A 22,849-nucleotide genomic window follows, 5' to 3' on the forward strand; every position below is an offset into this window, starting at 1 on the left:
TCTTTACGCTACTGCTACTCTCTGTTCACCATATATGCATAGTCACTTTAACCATATCTACATGTACATACTACCTCAATCAGCCTGACTAACCAGAGTCTGTATGTAGCCTCGCTACTTTTATAGCCTCGCTACTGTATATAGCCTGTCTTTTTACTGTTGTTTATTTCTTTACTTACCTATTGTTCACCTAATACCTTTTTTTGCACTATTGGTTAGAGCCTGTAAGTAAGCATTTCACTGTTAGGTTGTTGTATTCGGCGCACGTGACAAATAAACTTTGATTTGATTTGATTAAGCGATGGGTAGCTGTAGGAACAGGGTTGGAGAGCCCATTGTATACAGACTTTGGGCGGAATATCTCCTGTCGTGCAGTGAGAGCCTGCTCCTCAAACAGTGTTTGATGCATGGAGTGAATTAAGTGTTCTTATATTTATTTCTCAGCTGCTCATATTAAGTACATGCTCTGCTTTGAAACCGAAGTAGCCTACCCAGCATCATTGAAAAACGGACTGTCTGGAAACCGCAAGGCCTCCATTCACTATTCGAGTGCATACAGATTACGTCTTTTTCCCCCTGCCCCTGTTCCTGCCCATTTGATAATGGATTTCTAAATCGAAACTATTTGTACATATTAGTAAACACAAGATTACATTGAGAATAGACTGGTGGGTGAAAATATGATCATTTGATGAGAAATCAGCTGGGCAGCCTGAGGTCAGGAACAGAGCGCAAGTTTTTTTACGACTAAAATCATCAATAGCCTATAGTCACATCATGCAGACCATATACGTTTTGATTTCTACGACATTCTAAAGTTCGTATCATTCACAACTAAAGTTAACAAATAACTCTAAATCTAGTGTATAGGACTTACTTCAAATGATCACTTTTACACTCAATATAGTCAATTCATATGCGCAATCATTCCCGGAATGGGGAAAATATCCTTTCTATTTTATTCAGCTAAGTTCAATTATATTCTTCTTGCTATAAAATTATATAATATAACATAATGGCACAGGATTTATAAGCATATCTTGTCTGCTAAATGACCAAGCATGCCTATGGCATGGCGCATAGCCAGAGAACATACAGTAGGCCAACTCATATTCTGTTCTTCTGAAATACATTTTCTTCATATCATGTTTCTTTAGACCTGACTAAAATAAATAATGGATTTACTGTGAAGGTCTATATTAAATTGATTTATTCAACTTTTTTAAACGTAGATGTTCCAAAAGCACGTATCAGACTTGCAGCTTGTACGTGTGGAGGCCTGGAAATGCTAAACATGTTTATGTTAATTAGCAGTAAATTACAGTGAGACCGGTAGTCTTTTGCATGACAATAACCGCCTGACAAAATGTCATGACCACAACATCCCTATAATCTGAGTGAGACTGACTAACAAAATCAATGGGGGCCCCCTGGCCAGTAATTCGACCATGATTACTACGTTTAGATAGCTGGCCCTAGACTAACTTACCAATCAAAAGATCTGAGCTGACATTGGCTAATTGAGGGACTATCAGTGACTGACATAACAAGATAAAATTGCAGATCGTGTATTCAACTATTCTAACTTGCAATAGTAAATTGAGACCCTGACTGAGTTTAAAAATAATAAAACATATTTTAAATTGATCTGACGGCTACATGAGTCGCAGGTTGCCAATCCCTGATCTAAAAAAAGTGAACAGGCTATGTTGTTCAAACAGTTGGAGACAGACAGGAGGGTGTATTCATAACAGTTCAACTGTTCTACATGTTAGTTAACCATTAAACAAACAGTCAGGTCCATAAATATTTGGACATTGACATTATTATTATTTTAGTTGTCTACATATTGTCAGCATATTGGATTTGAAATTAAATAATGAATATGAGTGCAGACTTTCAGTTTTAATTTGAGGGTATTTACATCCATATCGGGTGAACAGTGTAGGAATTACAGCACTTTATATATGTGGTCCCCCCCCCCTTTTTAAGGGACCAAAAGTAATTGGACAATTGGCTGCTCAGCTGTTCCATGGCCAGGTGTGTGTTGTTTCCTCATTAGCTCATTTAAACATAAGCAGATAAAAGAGTCTAGAGTTGATTTGAAGTGTGGAATTTGCATTTGGAATCTGTTGCTGTTAACCCACAATATGAAGTCCAATGAGCTGTCACTGCCAGTGTAGCAAGCCGTGATTAGGCTGAAAAATCAAAACAAACCCATCAGAGAGATAGCAAAAACATTAGGTGTGGCCAAATTAACTATTTGGTACATTCTTAAAAAGAAAGAACGCACTGTTGCAATCAGGAACACCAAAAAGCATCGGAAGACCACCGAAAACAACTGTAGTGGATGACAGAAGAATTCTTTCCCTGGTGAAGAAAACCCCTTCACAACTGTTGGCCAGATCAATAACACCCTCCAGGAGGTAGGCATATCTGTGTCAAAGTCAACAATCAAGAGAAGATTTCACCAGAGTAAATACAGAGAGTTTACCAATGGTTTACACCACAAGATGTAAACCATTGGTAAACCTCAAAAACAGAGTTTGCCACAAAAACATCTTTAAAAAAAGCCTGTACAGTTCTGGAACAACATCCTATGGACAGATGAGACAAAGATCAACTTGTACCAGAATGATGGGAAGAGAAGAGTATGGAGAAGGGAAGGAACTGCTCATGATCCGAAGCATACTACCTCATCTGTGAAGCATGGCGTGGGCATGTATGGCTCCCAATGGAACTGGTTCCCTTGTATTTATTGATGATGTGACTGCTGACAAAAGCAGCAGGATGAATTCTGAACCCCAGCATCTGGTGATGTCTATGGGTTCCAGACCTCCGGCAGTCATTGACTGCAAAGGATTTGCAACCAAGTATTAAAACTCACAATTTAATTTATGATTATGTTAGTTTGTCGAATTACCTTTGAGCTGCTAAAAATGGGGGGCTATGTACAGTGGGGAGAACAAGTATTTGATACACTGCCGATTTTGCAGGTTTTCCTACTTACAAAGCATGTAGAGGTCTGTCATTTTTATCATAGGTACACTTCAACTGTGAGAGACAGAATCTAAAACAAAAATCCAGAAAATCATTGTATGATTTTTAAGTAATTCATTAGCATTTTATTGCAAATTACAGACCTTTATATGCTTTGTAAGTAGGAAAACCTGCAAAATCGGCAGTGTATTAAATATATATATTTTTTAATGTATATCGTGAATCGTCCAAAAGTTTTATAAAATTGAGATGCAATTTTTAGACCAACCCTATTTGCAATGCTAATGTGATGTCCAACTGTGCATACATTAGCTGGCAGACAGAGAAAGTATGTTCATTTACTAAGTGCCCCCGGATTTAAAATGTGGTTTTGCGTGAAATCTAACAGCTAGAAATTGGTTGTATATTATCTAGCTACTGTTCCTTAGTAATTCACACAAATTGGAAGGGAAGGTAAGGGCAATGATTATTCTGAACACTGGAAATTCTTTCTCTGTACAATATGTATCAAAATGATCCGTTGTCAGCTCCTATATTGAGAGGCTGGTGTTTCAGGATATGACAGATACAAAACAATGGTTGTGTCCCAGTGTTTCTAGTCAGCAAAAAGAGGTATCAATGGAGTCATACTAGACGGTAATAAAGTAGCTGAAATGTTGTGTTTGTAGTACTCAAGTGTATTCAGCCAGAAAAGTCTTGGTCGCTCGTTATGTGGGTGGTATGGATGAAATATATATTTTTTAAATCGACCAAGTTTCAATACCGGTAATAATTCATATTTATCCAGAGAGTCCCAGGAAATACCGCAAAAATCAGAAGTGCCCATTTATGGTGTTTAAAACGAACATATGGTCACCATGCCAGGGTTCTCCCTAAATAAGAGGGGCACTGCACCACCTTGTCGTCTTGGCAATAATCAAATTAAACTGATATTTAGTAATGATAGAGTAACTATCTTTGTTCACCAGTGCAGTAGGCTATCTCGACACAGAGTGTGCTCAGGAGCTCACTTTGTGCGTTGTCGAATCATTCTAACTTTGTAAAGGCAGTCAAACTTAAGTCAAATGACCTAAGTTGCTAAGCTTGCTAGATAACCTCCTTCAATGAATGACAGAATATCTCCTATATTTAGAAAAATCTATTTTTTCTAGGCAAGTCAGTTAAGAACAATTTCTTTATTTACCCTGCCAAACCCATCCCTAACCCAGATGACGCTGGACCAATTGTGCACCACCCTATGGGACTCTGGATCATGATACAGCCCGGGATTGAACCCAGGTCTGTAGTGACACCTCTAGCACTGCAATGCAGTACCTTAGACTGCTGCGCCACTCAGGATCCCTTAGTGATTATAGAGATAGCAGATCAGCTTACGAATAACGGGGAGATGAATATGGAGATAGCAGATCAGCTCAAGAATAACGGGGAGATGAATATATAACGGGGAGATGAATATGGAGATAGCAGATCAGTTTAAGAATAACGGGGAGATGAATATGGAGATAACAGATCAGTTTAAGAATAACAGGGAGATGAATACCGTTTGTTGATCACACATTCTCTTCCGAAGGTCTCATATGGGCAGCACGTGCGAGACAGCGCAGAGAAGCTGGGGAAATGTTATAGCGGTATTTTTTAAATGCATAGGAGAGAGACGTGCTTTGATAATGCAACCTATGGATTACAGAATAAAGTTAGGAGTTTTCATGGGACACAGGAGTCAGGATTTTGAGTATCAGTGGGATTAGGACTGGACAGAAAAATAGCCTAGGCTATAGGACAGGAGATATAATTTTCCCTCATGCCTCTGATTTGTTAACAGACTTCATGACTGTGACAGAGATGCCTATGTAGTGAATTGTTCATAGGCCTATGAAATGTGTGACTAAAGACTCACAATTACAGCTCAAAGAGGCACGTGTTATTTTCCAGACTATACTGTAGAGCTTTCCTGTAGGGTTTATCAACTGCCTTCAGTTTACGTGTGTCAATTATGCATGCGCTTTGAATTTATGGCGATTTTGTGTGAAGTAAATATGCTAGGCCAAAGGCTTCCATGCAACAACCTGTTTGGATAATGTGCTATATATATATATTTTTGATCATCTGATACTGCGCATGTTGTGTATTTGTGGAATTGCATTAGCGCCGACATTGGGGAAACTATTAGTAATTTCCTGGGTATTGCCCTTTCTTTTTTTCTGGAAATATGAAGTGTTCCCGAGGATCCCGGTTACCCATGCTAATCCCTAGTGGGCGGTGCTTCCTCCCCTCCAGCCCTCTGTGGAGTTTTGTTTCATTCTATTTTGTATTATTTTTTCCTGTGTTTATGCCTCAGTAGTGGAATCACTTGGGAAGTCTTTCATATCCCCACTCTGTGCTGTCCTGATGGCTGTCAGTGTAATAGTATGTGAGGTGGATTGTGGAGTTATTTCCCTGGAGTGAAAATACGATTGTTGCATCAATCAGTCAGTCAGTGCCTTCCCGGCCTGCATCTTAACACTTTGGAGTTAAACTTAGTCAGGATGCCCTCCTGCACCGGAATTATGAATCACTTCTACCTCCCACCTACAGCTATTGTTTATGTGCTATACAGCAGCGATTCCCAAACCTTTCCAAACCTGAGACCACCAAATCACAGCCAAAAGCTCTTGAAGACCACCATTCACGAATTCGCAGATAGTTTTTTACATAAAATATATTGGTGGTCAAATTTGGAGTCAGTGTAACGTTTTTTTTGAGTCGAAGGAGAGGCGGACCAAAACGCAGCGTGGTTATTATTCATGGTTCTTTAATAAAGAAACTATACATGAATAGCCTAACAAAACAAGAAATGTGAAAAACCAAAACAGCCCTATCTGGTGCAAACACAGAGACAGGAACAATCACCCACAAAACCCAACACCAAACATGCTACCTAAATATGGTTCCCAATCAGAGACAATGACAAACACCTGCCTCTGATTGAGAACCATATCAGGCCAAACACAGAAACAGACAAACTAGACACACAACATAGAATGCCCACTCAGATCACACCCTGACCAAACAACACATAGAAACATACAAAGCAAACTAACTATGGTCAGGGTGTGACAGTACCCCCCCAAGGTGCGGACTCCGGCCGCAAAACCTGAACCCATTGGGGAGGGTCTGGGTGGGCATCTGTCCGCGGTGGCGGCTCTGGTGCTGGACGTGGCCCCCACTTCCCCATAGTCTTAGTCCGCCCCATTGTCCGCTTCCGTGGCCTCCTAACCACGGCGACCCTTCTAAATGACCCCACTGGACTGAGGGGCAGCTCGGGGCAGAGGGGCAGCTCGGGACAGAGGGGCGGCAGCTCGGGACAGAGGGGCGGAAGCTCTGGGCTGAGGGGCTCTGGTGCCTCTGGGCTGAGGGGCTCTGGCGCCTCTGGACTGAAGGGCTCTGGCGCCTCTGGGCTGAGGGGCTCTGCCGCCTCTGGGCTGAGGGGCTCTGGCGCCTCTGGGCTGAGGGGCTCTGACGCCTCTGGGCTGACTGGCGGCACTGGCAGATCCTGGCTGACTGGCGGCACTGGCGGATCCTGGCTGACTGGCGGCACTGGCGGATCCTGGCTGACTGGCGGCACTGGCGGCTCCTGGCTGACTGGCGGCTCCTGGCTGACTGGCCGCACTGGCGGGAGACTCCGGCAGCGCTGGAGAGGAGGAAGGCTCTGGCAGCGCTGGACAGGCTGGAGACTCTGGCAGCGCTGGAGAGGAGGAAGGCTCTGGCAGCGCTGGACAGGCGGGAGACTCCGGCAGCGCTGGAGAGGAGGAAGGCTCCGGCAGCGCTGGAGAGGCGGGGCGCACTGTAGGCCTGATGCGTGGTGCTGGCACTGGTGGTACTGGGCAGACGACACGCACAGGAAGCCTGGTGCGGGGAGCTGCCACCGGAGGGCTGGTGCGTGGAGGTGGTACTGGATAGACCAGACCGTGCAGGCGCACTGGAGCTCTTGAGCACCGAGCCTGCCCAACCTTACCTGGTTGAATGCTCCCGGTCGCCCTGCCAGTGCGGCGAGGTGGAATAGCCCGCACTGGGCTATGCAGGCGAACCGGGGACACCGTGCGCAAGGCTGGTGCCATGTAAGCCGGCCCAAGGAGACGCACTGAAGACCAGATGCGTAGAGCCGGCTTCATGGCACTTGGCTCGATGCTCACTCTAGCCCGGCCGATACGCGGAGCTGGTATGTACCGCACCGGGCTATGCACCCGCACTGGGGACACCGTGCGCTCCACCGCATAACACGGTGCCTGCCCAGTCTCTCTCACCCCCCGGTAAGCACAGGAAGTTGGCGCAGGTCTCCTACCTGGCTTCGCCACACTTCCTGTGTGCCCCCTACAAGACATTTTTGGGGCTGACTCTCGGGCTTCCTGCCGCGTCGCCGTGCTTGTCTCTCCAACTCCATTCTCCTATACCCCTCTTCGCACTGCTCCAGCGAATCCCAGGCGGGCTCCGGCACTCTTCCTGGGTCGACCGCCCACCTGTCTATTTCCTCCCAAGTCGTATAATCCAGACTTTGTTGCTCCTGCTGCCGCTGCCCGTTACCACGCCGCTTGGTCCTGTTGTGGTGGGTGATTCTATGTTGTGTGTCTAGTTTGTCTGTTTCTGTGTTTGGCCTGATATGGTTCTCAATCAGAGGCAGGTGTTAGTCATTGTCTCTGATTGGGAACCATATTTAGGTAGTCTGTTTGGTGTTGGGTTTTGTGGGTGATTGTTCCTGTCTTTGTGTTTGTTACACCAGATAGGGCTGTTTTCGGTTTTTCACGGTTCTTGTTTTTGTATAGTGTTCTATTTTCATCTTTATTAAAGATGTATCTAAATAACCACGCTGCATTTTGGTCCGCCTCTCCTTCAACTCAAGAAAACCGTTACAGTCAGTTTTATCAGTGAATGCAACAATAATTTTGTTATTATTATTTTAAACCATTTGCATTGTGAAAATTAATGTAAAATTGCTTATTTATTTATTTGGATTTAACCGTTATTTAACTAGGCAAGTCAGTTAAAAACTAATTCTTATTTACAATGATGGTCTACCAAAAGGCAAAAGGCCTCGTGCGGGGAGGGGGCTGGGATTAACAATTTAAACAAATATATATAAACTGAGAGATGGTTGAGATCCAACACACTGGAGAGACAGAAACACAGAGGAGACTGGGGGGGGCACAGAGAGATGGTTGAGATCCAACACACTGGAGAGACAGAAACACAGAGGAGACTGGGGGGGGGCACAGAGAGATGGTTGAGATCAACACACTGGAGGACAGAATCATAGAGGAGACTGGGGGGGTCACAGAGAGATGGTTGAGATCCAACACACTGGAGAGACAGAAACATAGAGGAGACTGGGGGAGGGGGGTCACAGAGAGATGGTTGAGATCCAGATCCAACACACTGGAGAGACAGAAACATAGAGGAGACTGGGGGGGGGGTCACAGAGAGATGGTTGAGATCCAACACACTGGAGAGACAGAAACATAGAGGGGGAGACTGGGGAGGGGACAGAAACATAGAGGAGACTCACAGAGAGATGGTTGAGATCCAACACACTGGAGCGACAGAAACACAGAGGAGACTGGGGGAGGGGGGCACAGAGAGATGGTTGAGATCCAACACACTGGAGGGACAGAAACATAGAGGAGACTGGGGGGGTCACAGAGAGATGGTTGAGATCCAACACACTGGAGAGACAGAAACATAGAGGAGACTGGGGGAGGGGGGTCACAGAGAGATGGTTGAGATCCAACACACTGGAGAGACAGAAACATAGAGGAGACTGGGGGAGGGGGGGTCACAGAGAGATGGTTGAGATCCAACAAACTTTATATATATATATATATAAATATAGGACAAAACACACATCATGACAAGAAAGACAACACTACATAAAGAGAGACCTAAGACAACAACATAGCAAGGCAGAAACACATGACAACACAGCATGGTAGCAACACAACATGACAACAACATGGTAGCAACACATGGTAGCAGCACAAAATATGTTACAAACATTATTGGGCACTCATTGAGAGAGGTAGTTAGCAAACCAGGCCAAATACCCTATATATATACTATATATACTATAATACTATAGACATCAAGAAAGCCAGTCAGTTGGTTATTGACAGGTTTTTCCAACACTTTTGATAAAGAGGGCAAAATAGAAATAGGCATGTAACAGTTAGGATCAGCTTGATCTCCCCTTTAAACAAAGGATGAACCGTGGCTGCCTTGCAAGCAATGGGAACCTCCCCAGAAAGGAGAGACAGGTTAAAAAGGTTGGAGATAGGCTTGGTGATGATAGGGGCAGCAACCTTAAAGAAGAAAGGTTCTAAACCATCTGACCCAGATGTTTTTTTAGGGTCAAGTTTCAGGAGCTGCTTTAGCACCTCGGACTCAATGACTGCCTGCAGGGAAAAACTTTGAAGCGGGGCCGTGGAAAAAGAGGGAGAAGCATCGGGGATAGTCGCATTAGAAGGGGTGGGAGATGAGGAAATGTTGGACGGGCAAGGAGGCATGGCTGAGTCAAATAGGAATCCTGACTTAATGAAGTGGTGATTAAAGAGTTTAGTCATGTGCTTCTTGTCAATAACAACCACATCATCAACTTTAAGGGACATGGGCAGCTGTGAGGAGGAGGGTTTACTCTCCAGGTCTTTAACAGTTTTCCAGAACTTTTTGGGGTTAGACCCACAGAGAGAGAACTGCTCCTTAAAGTAACTAACTTTGGCCTTTCCGGATAACCTGAGTGCACTTATTTATCATTCTCAGCCCGATTATGCGTGTGCTGAGCATTTTGCCAAATGCAATTCTTGTGGTGGAGTAACTCTGCAAGATCACAGTCAAACCACTGAAAATATCAAAAAAGAAGGTTCAAGCATCTTCGACAGAGGGGGATCAAGCTGATTCTCGTTAAAGTTCATTCAAGTTTTTTACCAAGCGTCTATGACGAATCAGGACAGGTCGTTTCACTGAGCAGCCATTACGAACACAGGCTGTAAAACAGTGATCACTAAGGTCATTACAGAAAACACCAGACTGATAGCTATCACACATATTTGTGAGGATAACATCAAGAAGAGTAGCCTTTTCTGGGTATTTGGAGTCTTACCTTGTGGGATTGGCAATAATCTGAGAAAAATGTAGGGAGTCCCATGCTTTAGGACTTGGTCAGGTGATTTAAGCATGTCCCAGTTTGTCACCTGCCAGGACAAATTCAGACTTAGTGTAAGGGGCCAGGAGAGAGCTTAGGGTACAGGCTGGTGCTGATGGTGGACGATAGCACCCAGCAACAGTCAACAAAGAGCTATTTGAAAGTTTAATACTTAAAACCATCAAATCAAATTGTTTGGGGACAGACTTGGTGGAGACAACCGAGCACTGAAGGTGATCCTTGGTAAAGATTGCCACTCCCCCACCTTTGAAGATCTTTTTCGTAAGAAGCATTTCAAGGTCCTGGAGTGGCCTAGCCAGTCTCCAGATCTCAACCCCATAGAAAATCTTTGAAAGTCCGTGTTGCCCAGCAACAAGCCCCAAAACATCACTGCTCTAGAGGAGATCTGCATAGAGGAATGGGCCAAAATACCAGCAACAGTGTGTGAAAACCTTGTGAAGACTTACAGAAAACGTTTGACCTCTGTCATTGCCAACAAAGGGTATATAACAAAGTATTGAGATAGATACACTTTTGTTATTGACCAAATACTTATTTTCCACCATAATTTGCAAATACATTCATTAAAAATCCTACAATGTGATTTTCTGGATTTTTTTTCTTCTCATTTTGTCTGTCATAGTTGAAGTGTACCTATGATGAAAATTACAGGCCTCTCTCATCTTTTTAAGTGGGAGAACTTGCACAATTGGTGGCTGACTAAATACTTTTTTGCCCCACTGTATATCATTGTAGAGTATTTTTCTTCATGGCTTTTGAAAGTAAGAAATTGCTTCAGGCTAAGCATTACTCACTCAGCTCCAGGTTGGATGGTGTTTTCAGGTTTCTGTTTGTTTGCCAGAGCATTTGCTGTATAACTATTGCTGTATAAGCATCCCAGGTAATTCCGTCCAAAATCTCTCTCTCTCTCTCTCTCTCTCTCTCTCTCTCTCTCTCTCTCTCTCTCTCTCTCTGCTTATAATACTGGTAATACTCCCAACTGTTATTATTTTTTGAAGAAAACATTATAAAAAAACAAAAACAAGGCTAGACCACCTGCAGTACCCCAGGTTGAAAACCAGACACACTCTCGCACACAAAATGTGTATGTACAGTTAGTACTCTAAGTGTGACTGTCAATTTGAGCCTGTGCGAGTAGTCCATCCATCACGCAAGTAGATTAAATGAATCATGATATGATGCAAGACAGAAGGGACACGCCAGATATAGTCGTCTGTATGCTCAAAGTAATGGTATAGGTCGGGGTAATAAATAACCAATAAAAAGCATAAAACATATTCTCCTCCTCAGTACCTCCAGTTTTCCAATGCAGGTTTTCCACCTCTGCAACCTACCTGTCTACTCTGTATTTCCAGTACAAGGTTGCCCCTCGCCCAGATGGCCTTTGAAATCCTGTAGTACACCTGTTCAATAAAAATGTATGCTGCCCTTCTAAGCTGTTTGTGGAAGTCACAATAAAGTGCTATTATGGATTTACGGATTAGAGCTTCTGTTATCAGAATTTATATTAGCTGCTTTGATATGAAAAAAAGCAGCTCCTCCTTGGCCTTGACAATCCTCCTGATATGTATGGAAGGTTTGATTATCACGGGTTTAAAACACTGCACTATTGGAATGGCTTCTAAATTCAAGTAATGCACAGCAATGGTATCATTGGTGCTGCTGGTTGTTTTATTTGTGTTGAATTTCAAGTGTTTACATTTACATCTTATCCAGAGTGACTTACAGTTAGTGTATTCATCTTAAGAGAGCTAGGTGGGACAACCACATATCACAGTCATTGTAAGTACATTTTTTTGTCAATAAGGTAGCTATCAGCAAAGTCAGATCTAGTAAGGGGGTGGGGGCAAGCCACAACTACAGTGCCTTCGGAAAGTACTCTAGACTTTTTCCACATTTTGTTACGTTACAGCCTTATTCTAAAATGGATGACCTCAGCAATCTACACACAATAAATGCAAATGCAAATGTATAAAAAAAAACTGAAATACCTTATTTACATAAGTATTCAGACCCATTGCTAATAGACTCAAAATTGAACTCAGGTGCATCCTGTTTCCATTGATCATCCTTGAGATGTTTCTGCAACTCGATTGGAATCCACCTGTGGTAAATTCAATTGATTGGACATGATTTGGAAAGGCATACACCTGAAAATATAAGGTCCCACAGTCGACAGTGCATGTCAGAGCAAAAACCAAGCCATGAAGTCGAAGGAATTGTCCGTAGAGGTCCGAGACAGGATTGTGTTGAGGCGCAGATCTGGGGAAGGGTACCAAAACATTTCTGAAACATTGAAGGTCCCCAAGAACACATTGGCCTCCATCATTCTTAAATGGAAGAAGTTTGGAACCACCAAGACTCTTCCTTGAGCTGGCCGCGTGGCCAAACTTAGCAATCGGGGGAGAAGGGCCTTGGTCAGGGAGGTGACGAAGAACCCGATGGTCACTCTGACAGAACTCTAGAGTTCCTCTGTGGAAATGGGAGAACCTTCCAGAAGACAACCATCTCTGCAGCACTCCACCAATCAGGCCTTTATGGTAGAGTGGCCAGACTGAAGCAACTCCTCAGTAAAAGTTTGCTAAAAAGCACCAATAGACTCTCTAACCATGATAAACAAGATTCTCTGGTCTGATGAAACCAAGATTGAACTATTTGGCCTCAATACCAAGTGTTACGTCTGGAGGAAACCTGGCACCATCTCTACAGTGAAGCATGGTGTTGGCAGCATTGTGCTGTGGGGATGTTTTAAAACGACAGGGACTGTGAGAGTAGTCAGCATCGAGGAAAAGATGAACGGAGCAAAGTACATTGAGATCCTTGATGAAACCTGCTCCAGAGCGCTCCGGACCTTAGACTGGGGCGAAGGTTCACATTCCAACAGGCCACCGACCTTAAGCACACAGCCAAAACAACACAGGAGTGCCCAGCTAGAGCCCAGACTTGAACCTGATCGAACATCTCTGGAGAGACCTGAAAATAGCTGTGCAGCAATGCTCCCCATCCAACCTGGCAGAGCTTGAGAGGATCTGCAGAGAAGAATACCCTAGAAGACTCGATGCTGTAATCGCTGCCGAAGGTGCTTCAACAAAGTACCGAAGTGGTCTGAATACTTTCCGAAGGTACTGTAGGTAACATTGATGTCCTGGGAGATGAACATTCTGTTGTTATTTTACCTGACATGCATATGGTCCTCTTTTTAGCTGGTTCTTTGTAGAATTTTATCTGGAGTTTTACATAATCTTGTTTCTCTTCTCGGACAAATAATCCACAGATAAAAAGGTAAACCTATATAGTTTTTAGTTAGTTATATTTGATTAATCTATCCTCGTGGGTTTGTATCTTCGTGATATCCAGCAAAGAGGGGACTTGCAGCACGTGAAGTGCCTCTACTAGAACCAAGTTCTATTTTAGCGCCTGGCTACGCAGACGCTCGTTAACGCGCGCAAGCAGTTTGGATGAAATTATTGAATAACATGTATGTGTACATTTATTTTGCTACGCTTGTGCACGCAATGTGGCCGGTCTAGTAAGGGTGTTACTGTACTGAACGCGGACTCAAGCAAATTATCCAATAATCAACATTTCAGGAGATTATTTTTTATTCACTTGCTTAGCAGCTAAGTAAGAGCACGGTTTTTACTAATATTTCTCAATATGGCTTCAAGCAAAGGAATGTGTGTATCTAACCTCCAAACGAGTTTCAACGCCATACAACACTCCTTCCGTGGCCTCTAACTGCTCTTAAACGCTAGTATAACCAAATGCATGCTTTTCAACCGTTCACTGCTTGCACCCGCACGCCCGACTAGCATCACCACCCTGGATGGTTCCGACCTAGAATATGTGGACATCTATAAGTACCTAGGTGTCTGGCTAGACTGTAAACTCTCCTTCCAGACTCATATCAAACATCTCCAATCGAAAATCAAATCTAGAGTCTGCTTTCTATTCCGCAACAAAGCCTCTTTCACTCACGCCGCCAGACTTACCCTAGTAAAACTGACTATCCTACCGATCCTCGACTTCGGCGATGTCATCTACAAAATAGCTTCCAATACTCTACTCAGCAAACTGGATGCAGTTTATCACAGTGCCATCCGTTTTGTTACTAAAGCACCTTATACCACCCACCACTGCGACCTGTATGCTCTAGTCGGCTGGCCCTCGCTACATATTCGTCGCCAGACCCACTGGCTCCAGGTCATCTACAAGTCCATGCTAGGTAAAGCTCCGCCTTATCTCAGTTCACTGGTCACGATGGCAACACCCACCCGTAGCTCCAGCAGGTGTATCTCACTGATCATCCCGAAAGCCAACACCTCATTTGGCTGCCTTTCGTTCCAGTTCTCTGCTGCCTGTGACTGGAACGAATTGCAAAAATCTCTGAAGTTGGAGACTTTTATCTCCCTCACCAACTTCAAACATCTGCTATCTGAGCAGCTAACCGATCGCTGCAGCTGTACATAGTCTATCGGTAAATAGCCCACCCAATTTACCTACCTCATCCCCATACTGTTTATATTTATTTACTTTTCTGCTCTTTTGCACACCAGTATCTCTACCTGTACATGACCATTTGATCATTTATCACTCCAGTGTTAATCTGCAAAATTGTAATTATTCGCCTACCTCCTCATGCCTTTTGCACACAATGTATATAGACTCTCTTTTTTTTCCTACTGTATTATTAACTTGTTAATTCTTTACTCCATGTGTTGTCTGTTCACACTGCTATGCTTTATCTTGGCCAGGTCGCAGTTGTAAATGAGAACTTGTTCTCAACTAGCCTACCTGGTTAAATAAAGGTGAAAAAAATAAAAAAAAGGGTGCAGTATAATGTTCATTACTGTTCAAAAGTTTGGGGTCACTTAGAAATGTCCTTGTTTTTGAAAGAAAATTTCAAATTGATCAGAAATACAGTGTAGACATTGTTAATGTTGTAAATGACTATTGTAGCTGGAAACGGCTGATTTGGGAGGTGGCAGGGTAGCCTAGTGGTTAGAGCTTTGGACTAGTAACTGCAAGGTTGTAAGTTCAAACCCCCGAGCTGACAAGGTACAAATCTGTTGTTCTGCTCCTGAATTTGTTCTTATTTGTTAAATAACGATAAAATAAATAAACAATGGAATATCTACATAGGCGTACAAAGGCCCATTATCAGCAATCCATCACTCCTTTGAGAAACAGACGCCTCACAAGTCCTCAACTGGCAGCTTCATTAAATAGTACCCGCAAAACACCAGTCTCAACGTCGACAGTGAAGAGGCGACTCCGGGATGCTGGCCTTCTAGGCAGAGTTCCCCTGTCCAGTGTCTGTGTTCTTTTGCCCATCTTAATCTTTTCAATTTTTATTGACCAGTTTGAAATATGGCATTTTCTTAGCAACTCTGCCTAGAAGGCCAGCATCCCGGAGTCGCCTCTTTACTGTTGACGTTGAGGCTGGTGTTTTGCGGGTACTATTTAATGAAGCTGCCAGTTGAAGACGTGTGAGGCGTCTGTTTATCAAAGTAGACACTCTAATGTACTTGTCCTCTTGCTCAGTTGTGCAACGGGGCCTCCCACTCCTCTTTCTATTCTGGTTAGAGCCAGTTTGCTCTGTTCTGCAAAGGGAGTAGTACACAGTGATCTTCAGTTTCTTGACAATATCTCGCATGGAATAGCCTTCATTTCTCAGAACAAGAATAGACTGACGAGTTTCAGAAGAAAGTTATTTGTTTCTGGCCATTTTGATCCTTTAATCGAACCCACAAATGCTGATGCTCCAGATACTCAACTTGTCTAAAGATGGCCGGTTTTATTGCTTCTTTAATCAGGACGACAGTTGTATCTTGCAAACAGAACTTTTTATCATTTTGAAAGTTGACTGTTGAAGACTTACAATTTGCTATAACATCAACATACTCCTGTAATGGGATACTGCTATGCCCTACTACAAATCCATAGCATTTCATTATTTTAAGTGGAACAGATCAACCAGGTTGGCTATGTTGTAGTCTAGCACCACCATATAGCATGTCTTTCAGAAAGTCTTCTGTAGTTAAAACATAGTACAAAGAGTAACCATTTCAAATTTCAAGAAAAACACATCTGGTTCATATTAAATTCCGTGTTTTATCTGGGATGTCAGTTGTTCCTAGTGAGAAGAAAGGCACAGAGCAGTGTCAGTGTGTGTCACAGATCCTCCCATTTAGAGCCCTAACTGCAGCAGGTGGATCAGGTGATGTGGACGTAATTGTGGACTTGTACAAGTGAAGTTGATTCTCCTGCATCAGCAGTGATCCTTTCTGTTTAACAGTGACCCCTTCTGAGTAGAGAGAGAGCTATGATAACCTGGGCATTCATTTCAGATGATAGGACCTGTTTTCCTTTTCTCTGCATACATACATTAAAAAATACATTGAATGTGCCTCACAAGGGTTTGATAACCACAGATGCTACTCCATACCAGTAATGGATTCAAGTCTGGCAGTTATACTTTCACGCATTTGTCATCTTGGGCCCACCAGGTGTTGTTTTCAATTGTAAAAAGATGCTGAGCATCTCCCGCTGAAGATAATGTTTCATATCTCTGCAAACTCTTTCCCTGTACTACTCTGTTTCCAGTGGTCTCTCTCTACGCAGTGCTGAGAAGACAATTCTGCAATTAAGATTTTAACTCCACTTCCCAATGACTCATAGTGATAACTTAAGAGTAGACCAGAGTCTTTTCAGTAAAATTAGTGCACAGTGGTAGACAGAGTGGCCAGGGTAAAACAGAGACTCATTGCCATGATAAAACAGACAGAGAACCATGGCCAGGATAACACAGAGGCCCTTGGCCAGGTTAACCTCTACAGGATCAGAAACGGTCCGATCCTGTTAATGGGGTTGGTTATGTTTCCACTTGACACTGCAGAAATATGTATTCGATGTTTCTGTATTCCTATTGGTTGGTTGAATTTGCATATCAATAAGATGTTATGCCATTAGTCATGCTTGCAGATAGGGAGAGATCGCAAAAATACATTCTTCCCAGTCTGATATTGACATGCAAGCATGTAGGTCACGTTCTGAAGTAACGTATTCTACAATGTGTACAAGTCCACTGCGTATATGTCCTGATGTGTATACAGTGCCTTCAGAAATGATTCACGCCCCTTGACTTTTTCCACATTTTCTTGTGTTGCAGATGGAATTTAAAATTGTCGCTGGCCTACACACAATAATGCCCCATAATGTCAAAGTGGAATTATGTTGTTCGAGAAGGAAGCCTGGACAAAAAAAATAAAATTCCAAAACATGCATCCTGTTTGCTAAAAGGCACTAAAGTAATACTTCAAAAGATGTGGCAAAGCAGTTAAGTTTTTGTCCTGAAAGCAAAGTGTTTATGTTTGGGGCAAATCCAATACAACACATTACTGAGTGCCACTCTCCATATTTTTATTCATAGTGTTGGCTGCATCATGTTATGGGTATGCTTGTAATTGTTAAGGACTGGGACGTTTTTCAGGATAGAAAATGTACAGAATGGAGCTAAGCACAGGCAAAATCCCAGAGGAAAACCTGGTTCAGTCTGCTTTCTACTAGACCCTGGGAGATGAATTCATCTTTCAGCAGGACAATAACCTAAAACACAAGGCCAAATATACACTGGAATTGCTTACCAAGAGGACAGTGAATGTTCCTGAGTGGCTGAGTTACAGTTTTGACTTAAGTCTGCTTGAAAATCTATGGCAAGACCTGAAAATGGTTGTCTAGCAACGATCAACAACCAATTTGACAGAGGTGGAATGTTGCACAATCCAGGTGTGGAAATCTCTTATAGACTTATCCAGAAAGACTCACAGCTGTAATCACTGCCAAAGGTGATTCTAACATGTATTGACTTAAGGGGTTGAATACTTATCTAATCAAAATATATTAGTGTTTTATACTTCATAAATGTTTTACAAATGTTAGAATTTTTCTTCCACATTTTTCTCCCACATTCTTCCACAGTTTCTTCCACATTAGAATATTTTGTGAGGATTGTTGACAAAGAATGACAATTAAATCAATTTTAATCCCACTTTGTAAGGCAACAAAATTTGGAAAAAGTCAAGCAGTGTGAATACTTTATGAAGGAATATGTGTACAGTACCTGTTAGATATTGGGAGCATCTTGGGATGTGCTTTTGCATGTTATTTCTGTAAGAGTGAGTTAGCTAGCATGCTCAAGATGGTAATGGTCACACTAGTCCCTGCTAAATCATTGTTATTTCCATGCTACCAGACAAACCATGAAACTACAGCCATCAACATACTATTGTCCTGCACATCTAATGTGATTCCTTGTGTCTATCATCAGGTACTTACATTTATTGTATTTTGTACTCTTTTTGTCATGGTTATGTTTGATTACAAAATACCCATTCTGATATTGACATGGAAGCGATGGATCGCAAATCTACAGCCATCAACATACTGTTGTCTTGCACATCTAATGGGCAACCCTTGTGTCTATCCTCAGAACAAACACCAATCAACTTGGCCCGCTGGTTGGGTATTCCTTTCTTTAAAATCACAACACAAGAGAGTTACGATAAACGATAACATATATTACACTTTTGCCGAGACCAGTCTTCTTGTCTACGCTGGACATCTGTTACACCCGTGGTCAGGTTAACACAGAGACCCGTGGTCAGGTTAACACAGAGACCCGTGATCAGGTTAACACAGAGACCCGTGGTCAGGTTAACACAGAGACCCGTGGTCAGGTTAACACAGAGACCCGTGGTCAGGTTAACACAGAGACCCGTGGTCAGGTTAACACAGAGACCCGTGGTCAGGTTAACACAGAGACCCGTGGTCAGGTTAACACAGAGACCCGTGATCAGGTTAACACAGAGACCCGTGGTCAGGTTAACACAGAGACCCGTGATCAGGTTAACACAGAGACCCGTGGTCAGGTTAACACAGAGACCCGTGATCAGGTTAACACAGAGACCCGTGGTCAGGTTAACACAGAGACCCGTGGTCAGGTTAACACAGAGACCCGTGATCAGGTTAACACAGAGACCCGTGGTCAGGTTAACACAGAGACCCGTGGTCATGTTAACACAGAGACCCGTGGTCATGTTAACACAGAGACCCGTGGTCAGGTTAACACAGAGACCCGTGGTCAGGTTAACACAGAGACCCGTGGTCATGTTAACACAGAGACCCGTGGTCATGTTAACACAGAGACCCGTGGTCATGTTAACACAGAGACCCGTGGTCATGTTAACACAGAGACCCGTGGTCAGGTTAACACAGAGACCCGTGGTCAGGTTAACACAGAGACCCGTGGTCAGGTTAACACAGAGACCCGTGGTCATGTTAACACAGAGACCCGTGGTCAGGTTAACACAGAGACCCGTGGTCAGGTTAACACAGAGACCCGTGGTCAGTTTAACACAGACATGATCAGGTTAACACTGAGACCCGTGGCCAGCCCGCTGGCATAGACGTTAGTTCACCGTCTTTTTTTGTTGCCAACTAACGTGAAATCACATTGACATTGGATTTAGGTTGGGTAAAAATAGATACAATTCCCTTACACTGATGACATTTTGCAAATCCAATCAGTTTTCTACATTGATTCAATATCATCACGTTACATTTTTTGGGTTTAAATTATGTGGAAACAACATTGATTCAAACAGTTTTTGGGAGGTTAACACAGAGACCCATGGCCAGGTTAACACAGAGAGAGAACCATGGTCAGTTTAACATAGAGACCCATAGCTGGTCAGTTTAACATAGAGACGCATGGCTGGTCAGGTTAACACAGAGACCATGGCTGGTCAGGTTAACACAGAGACCATGGCTGGTCAGGTTAAAACAGAGACCATGGCTGGTCAGGTTAAAACAGAGACCATGGCTGGTCAGGTTAACACAAAGACCATAGCTGGTCAGGTTAACACAAAGACCATGGCTGGTCAGGTTAACACAAAGACCATGGCTGGTCAGGTTAACACAAAGACCATGGCTGGTCAGGTTAAAACAGAGACCATGGCTGGTCAGGTTAACACAGAGACCATGGCTGGTCAGGTTAACACAGAGACCATGGCTGGTCAGGTTAACACAGAGACCATGGCTGGTCAGGTTAACACAAAGACCATGGCTGGTCAGGTTAACACAGAGACCATGGCTGGTCAGGTTAACACAAAGACCATGGCTGGTCAGGTTAACACAAAGACCATGGCTGGTCAGGTTAACACAAAGACCATGGCTGGTCAGGTTAACACAAAGACCATGGCTGGTCAGGTTAACACAAAGACCATGGCTGGTCAGGTTAACACAAAGACCATGGCTGGTCAGGTTAACACAAAGACCATAGCTGGTCAGTTTAACATAGAGACCATGGCTGGTCAGGTTAACACAAAGATCATGGCTGGTCAGGTTAACACAAAGACCATGGCTGGTCAGGTTAACATAGAGACCATGGCTGGTCAGGTTAACACAAAGACCATGGCTGGTCAGGTTAACACAAACACCATGGCTGGTCAGGTTAACACAGAGAATAATGGCCAGGTTAAAACAGAGAATAATGGCCAGGTTAAAACAGAGAATAATGGCCAGGTTAAAACAGAGAATAATGGCCAGGTTAAAACAGAGAACAATAGCCAGGTTAACACAGAGTACTCAGGCCAGGTTAACACAAAGACCCATGGTTGGCCAGGTTAACACAGAGACCCAGGTTAATTACACAGAGACAGAGACCCAGTCCAGGTTACCAGCATCATTCCAGCTGGCAGTGAGTCAGCACTGCACTGGCAGAAAGTCTTGTTTCATGCGGCTCACAAACCTTTGTTGCAAATGGCCTCCAGGAGATGAAACAACATGGCTTAATAAGGTGTTAAATTGGACATGATCGTTAGACAGAAGGCTAATTTTATGCAACCTCTTATTGCTTCTTCTCCATCTTCATTAATCTGGCCATTTGTTTTTGCTCCTTGGTTGCAAGAAAATGGATGGTTGGAGGAGGACGGGGAGTGGGGAAGAGTGAACAGGAGAGTTAGAGAGCTAAGAATATTGAATATGGTACAGAAATTGGATCTTGTTGGTGTGATTTTATACTATTGTTACTTCTGACATTTGCTTAGAGCAATTCTCATAAAGCAAGCAAGTTATTGAGGAGTTGTCAGAGCTGAGAAATGCTTGATTAAAGCAATATACAAAAGGCCAGGAGGATTTGCCTACAATTTGCATACAGCCTGAGGCTCAGGTGTTGAAAAGTCTACTAGATACAATATACAATATATGTCAGTCTCCTATATTGGTGCCCAATATCCCTTAATAGCCCGTAGATTGGGACACATATTTTAGGGGAACAAAGAATAGAATCATTGGCAAAAAACCATGTTATTGAGAAGAAATATCGTTTTTTTTTAAAAACATTTTCATACACAAAATCTCCATTCCCTAGGCACTTTTGAAGCCTTTCATACATTGTAGTTGACAAAGACGAGGGTCAATAGAGATGTACGTGACAGTGTATATTGTTATGATGACATAATAAGCCTTCTCCTTTTGTCAGCTCCAGTGTTTTTATTTTTTCATGTGTCTCTTTCTCTGTGTTTTTGCAGGTTGGATAGTGGCAAAAGTGTAAGGGACAACTACAACCAAGCTAAATTGATGGATGTTTTTCAAGAACCCAACTTTTCTGTGCTGGCTCCAAACCTGGAACAGATCAACAAAGAGGATGAGAATGGTAAACACATTTCATACTTGAATTTAAAAAATGATGGACACACCAAGATGTAATTCCTCACCTCAGGTGTATATCAACACTTCATACTGTATGTTTTAGCATTTTAACATGTTTCTATTAAGGAATAGAGGGAATGCTGTCACATGACCACAGTACATGATGTCCTGCTGGTTACAAGGAGGCACAGAGTTCTTATGCTATGCATTGTTTTCACCTCCTCTGCTATTGAGTTTGCCTGTTACCTTCACAGAACTGAAAGGCAAGAAGCCCCAGCCTTGATATTTAGTGACCTTAACCTTTGCTGCATCTGAATGGATGAGCAATGTTTCAGTGCTCAGAAATGTTCCAATGTGTGGAATGTTTTCCTCCATTTTTTACTTCTGATAGTACTTATCATCCTTTCCCACCCCTAATGATCCTGAATGTCAAAGGGGGAAGACCACTCACAAAGAGCAGGGGAAAGGTTATTACGTTTCTCATTCCTTCCATGTATCCTTTAAATACATGAACCAGAGTAATAGAAGAGGCCGTGCAGAGGCCTTATTTAAGAGTGAAAAATAGGCTAATGGTATATTTCCACTATAATTGTCCCATTACTTTCTATTGGGTATTTTATTCTCAATGTATTCTTATCACAAATTATAAAGCACAAGAAACACAATGATGAGAAAATTATGAGCATTTCATTTTCCTCGTTAAAAAGCAGAATTCACCTTTTCAGCTTGAATTAGCTATATTATTCCTTGTCTTTGTACAAAATGATTACTTTGTGCAGCCTGTTTTTAAAAAAAACGACCTGTACATTTTATCAACTGTAAGAGAGGCTAGGAACATACATTGAGCTGAAAATGAAAAATTATTAAAGATAGGAAATAGTAGAGTATATTAAAATGTCCTCTCATATAGGACAGTATATTAATGTACTCTCACATTGTCCATCAGTG

At 42.8% G+C, this 22,849-nt stretch overlaps 1 protein-coding gene across 1 annotated transcript in view; it reads left to right on the forward strand.

Moving 5' to 3' along the window:
* LOC118391248 (neurite extension and migration factor-like) overlaps nt 1-22,849 on the forward strand; it is an 81,501-nt gene that overhangs the window by 51,804 nt on the left and 6,848 nt on the right. Inside the window, exon 2 of the mRNA XM_035782433.2 lies at nt 21,781-21,905. Within this exon, the coding sequence (XP_035638326.2) occupies nt 21,830-21,905 (76 nt within the window). The 5' untranslated portion in view covers nt 21,781-21,829. The remainder of the gene's footprint in view (nt 1-21,780; nt 21,906-22,849) is intronic.

The sequence above is a fragment of the Oncorhynchus keta genome, chromosome 12 (assembly GCF_023373465.1).
Source record: "Oncorhynchus keta strain PuntledgeMale-10-30-2019 chromosome 12, Oket_V2, whole genome shotgun sequence".
Taxonomy (NCBI): Eukaryota; Metazoa; Chordata; class Actinopteri; order Salmoniformes; family Salmonidae; genus Oncorhynchus; species Oncorhynchus keta.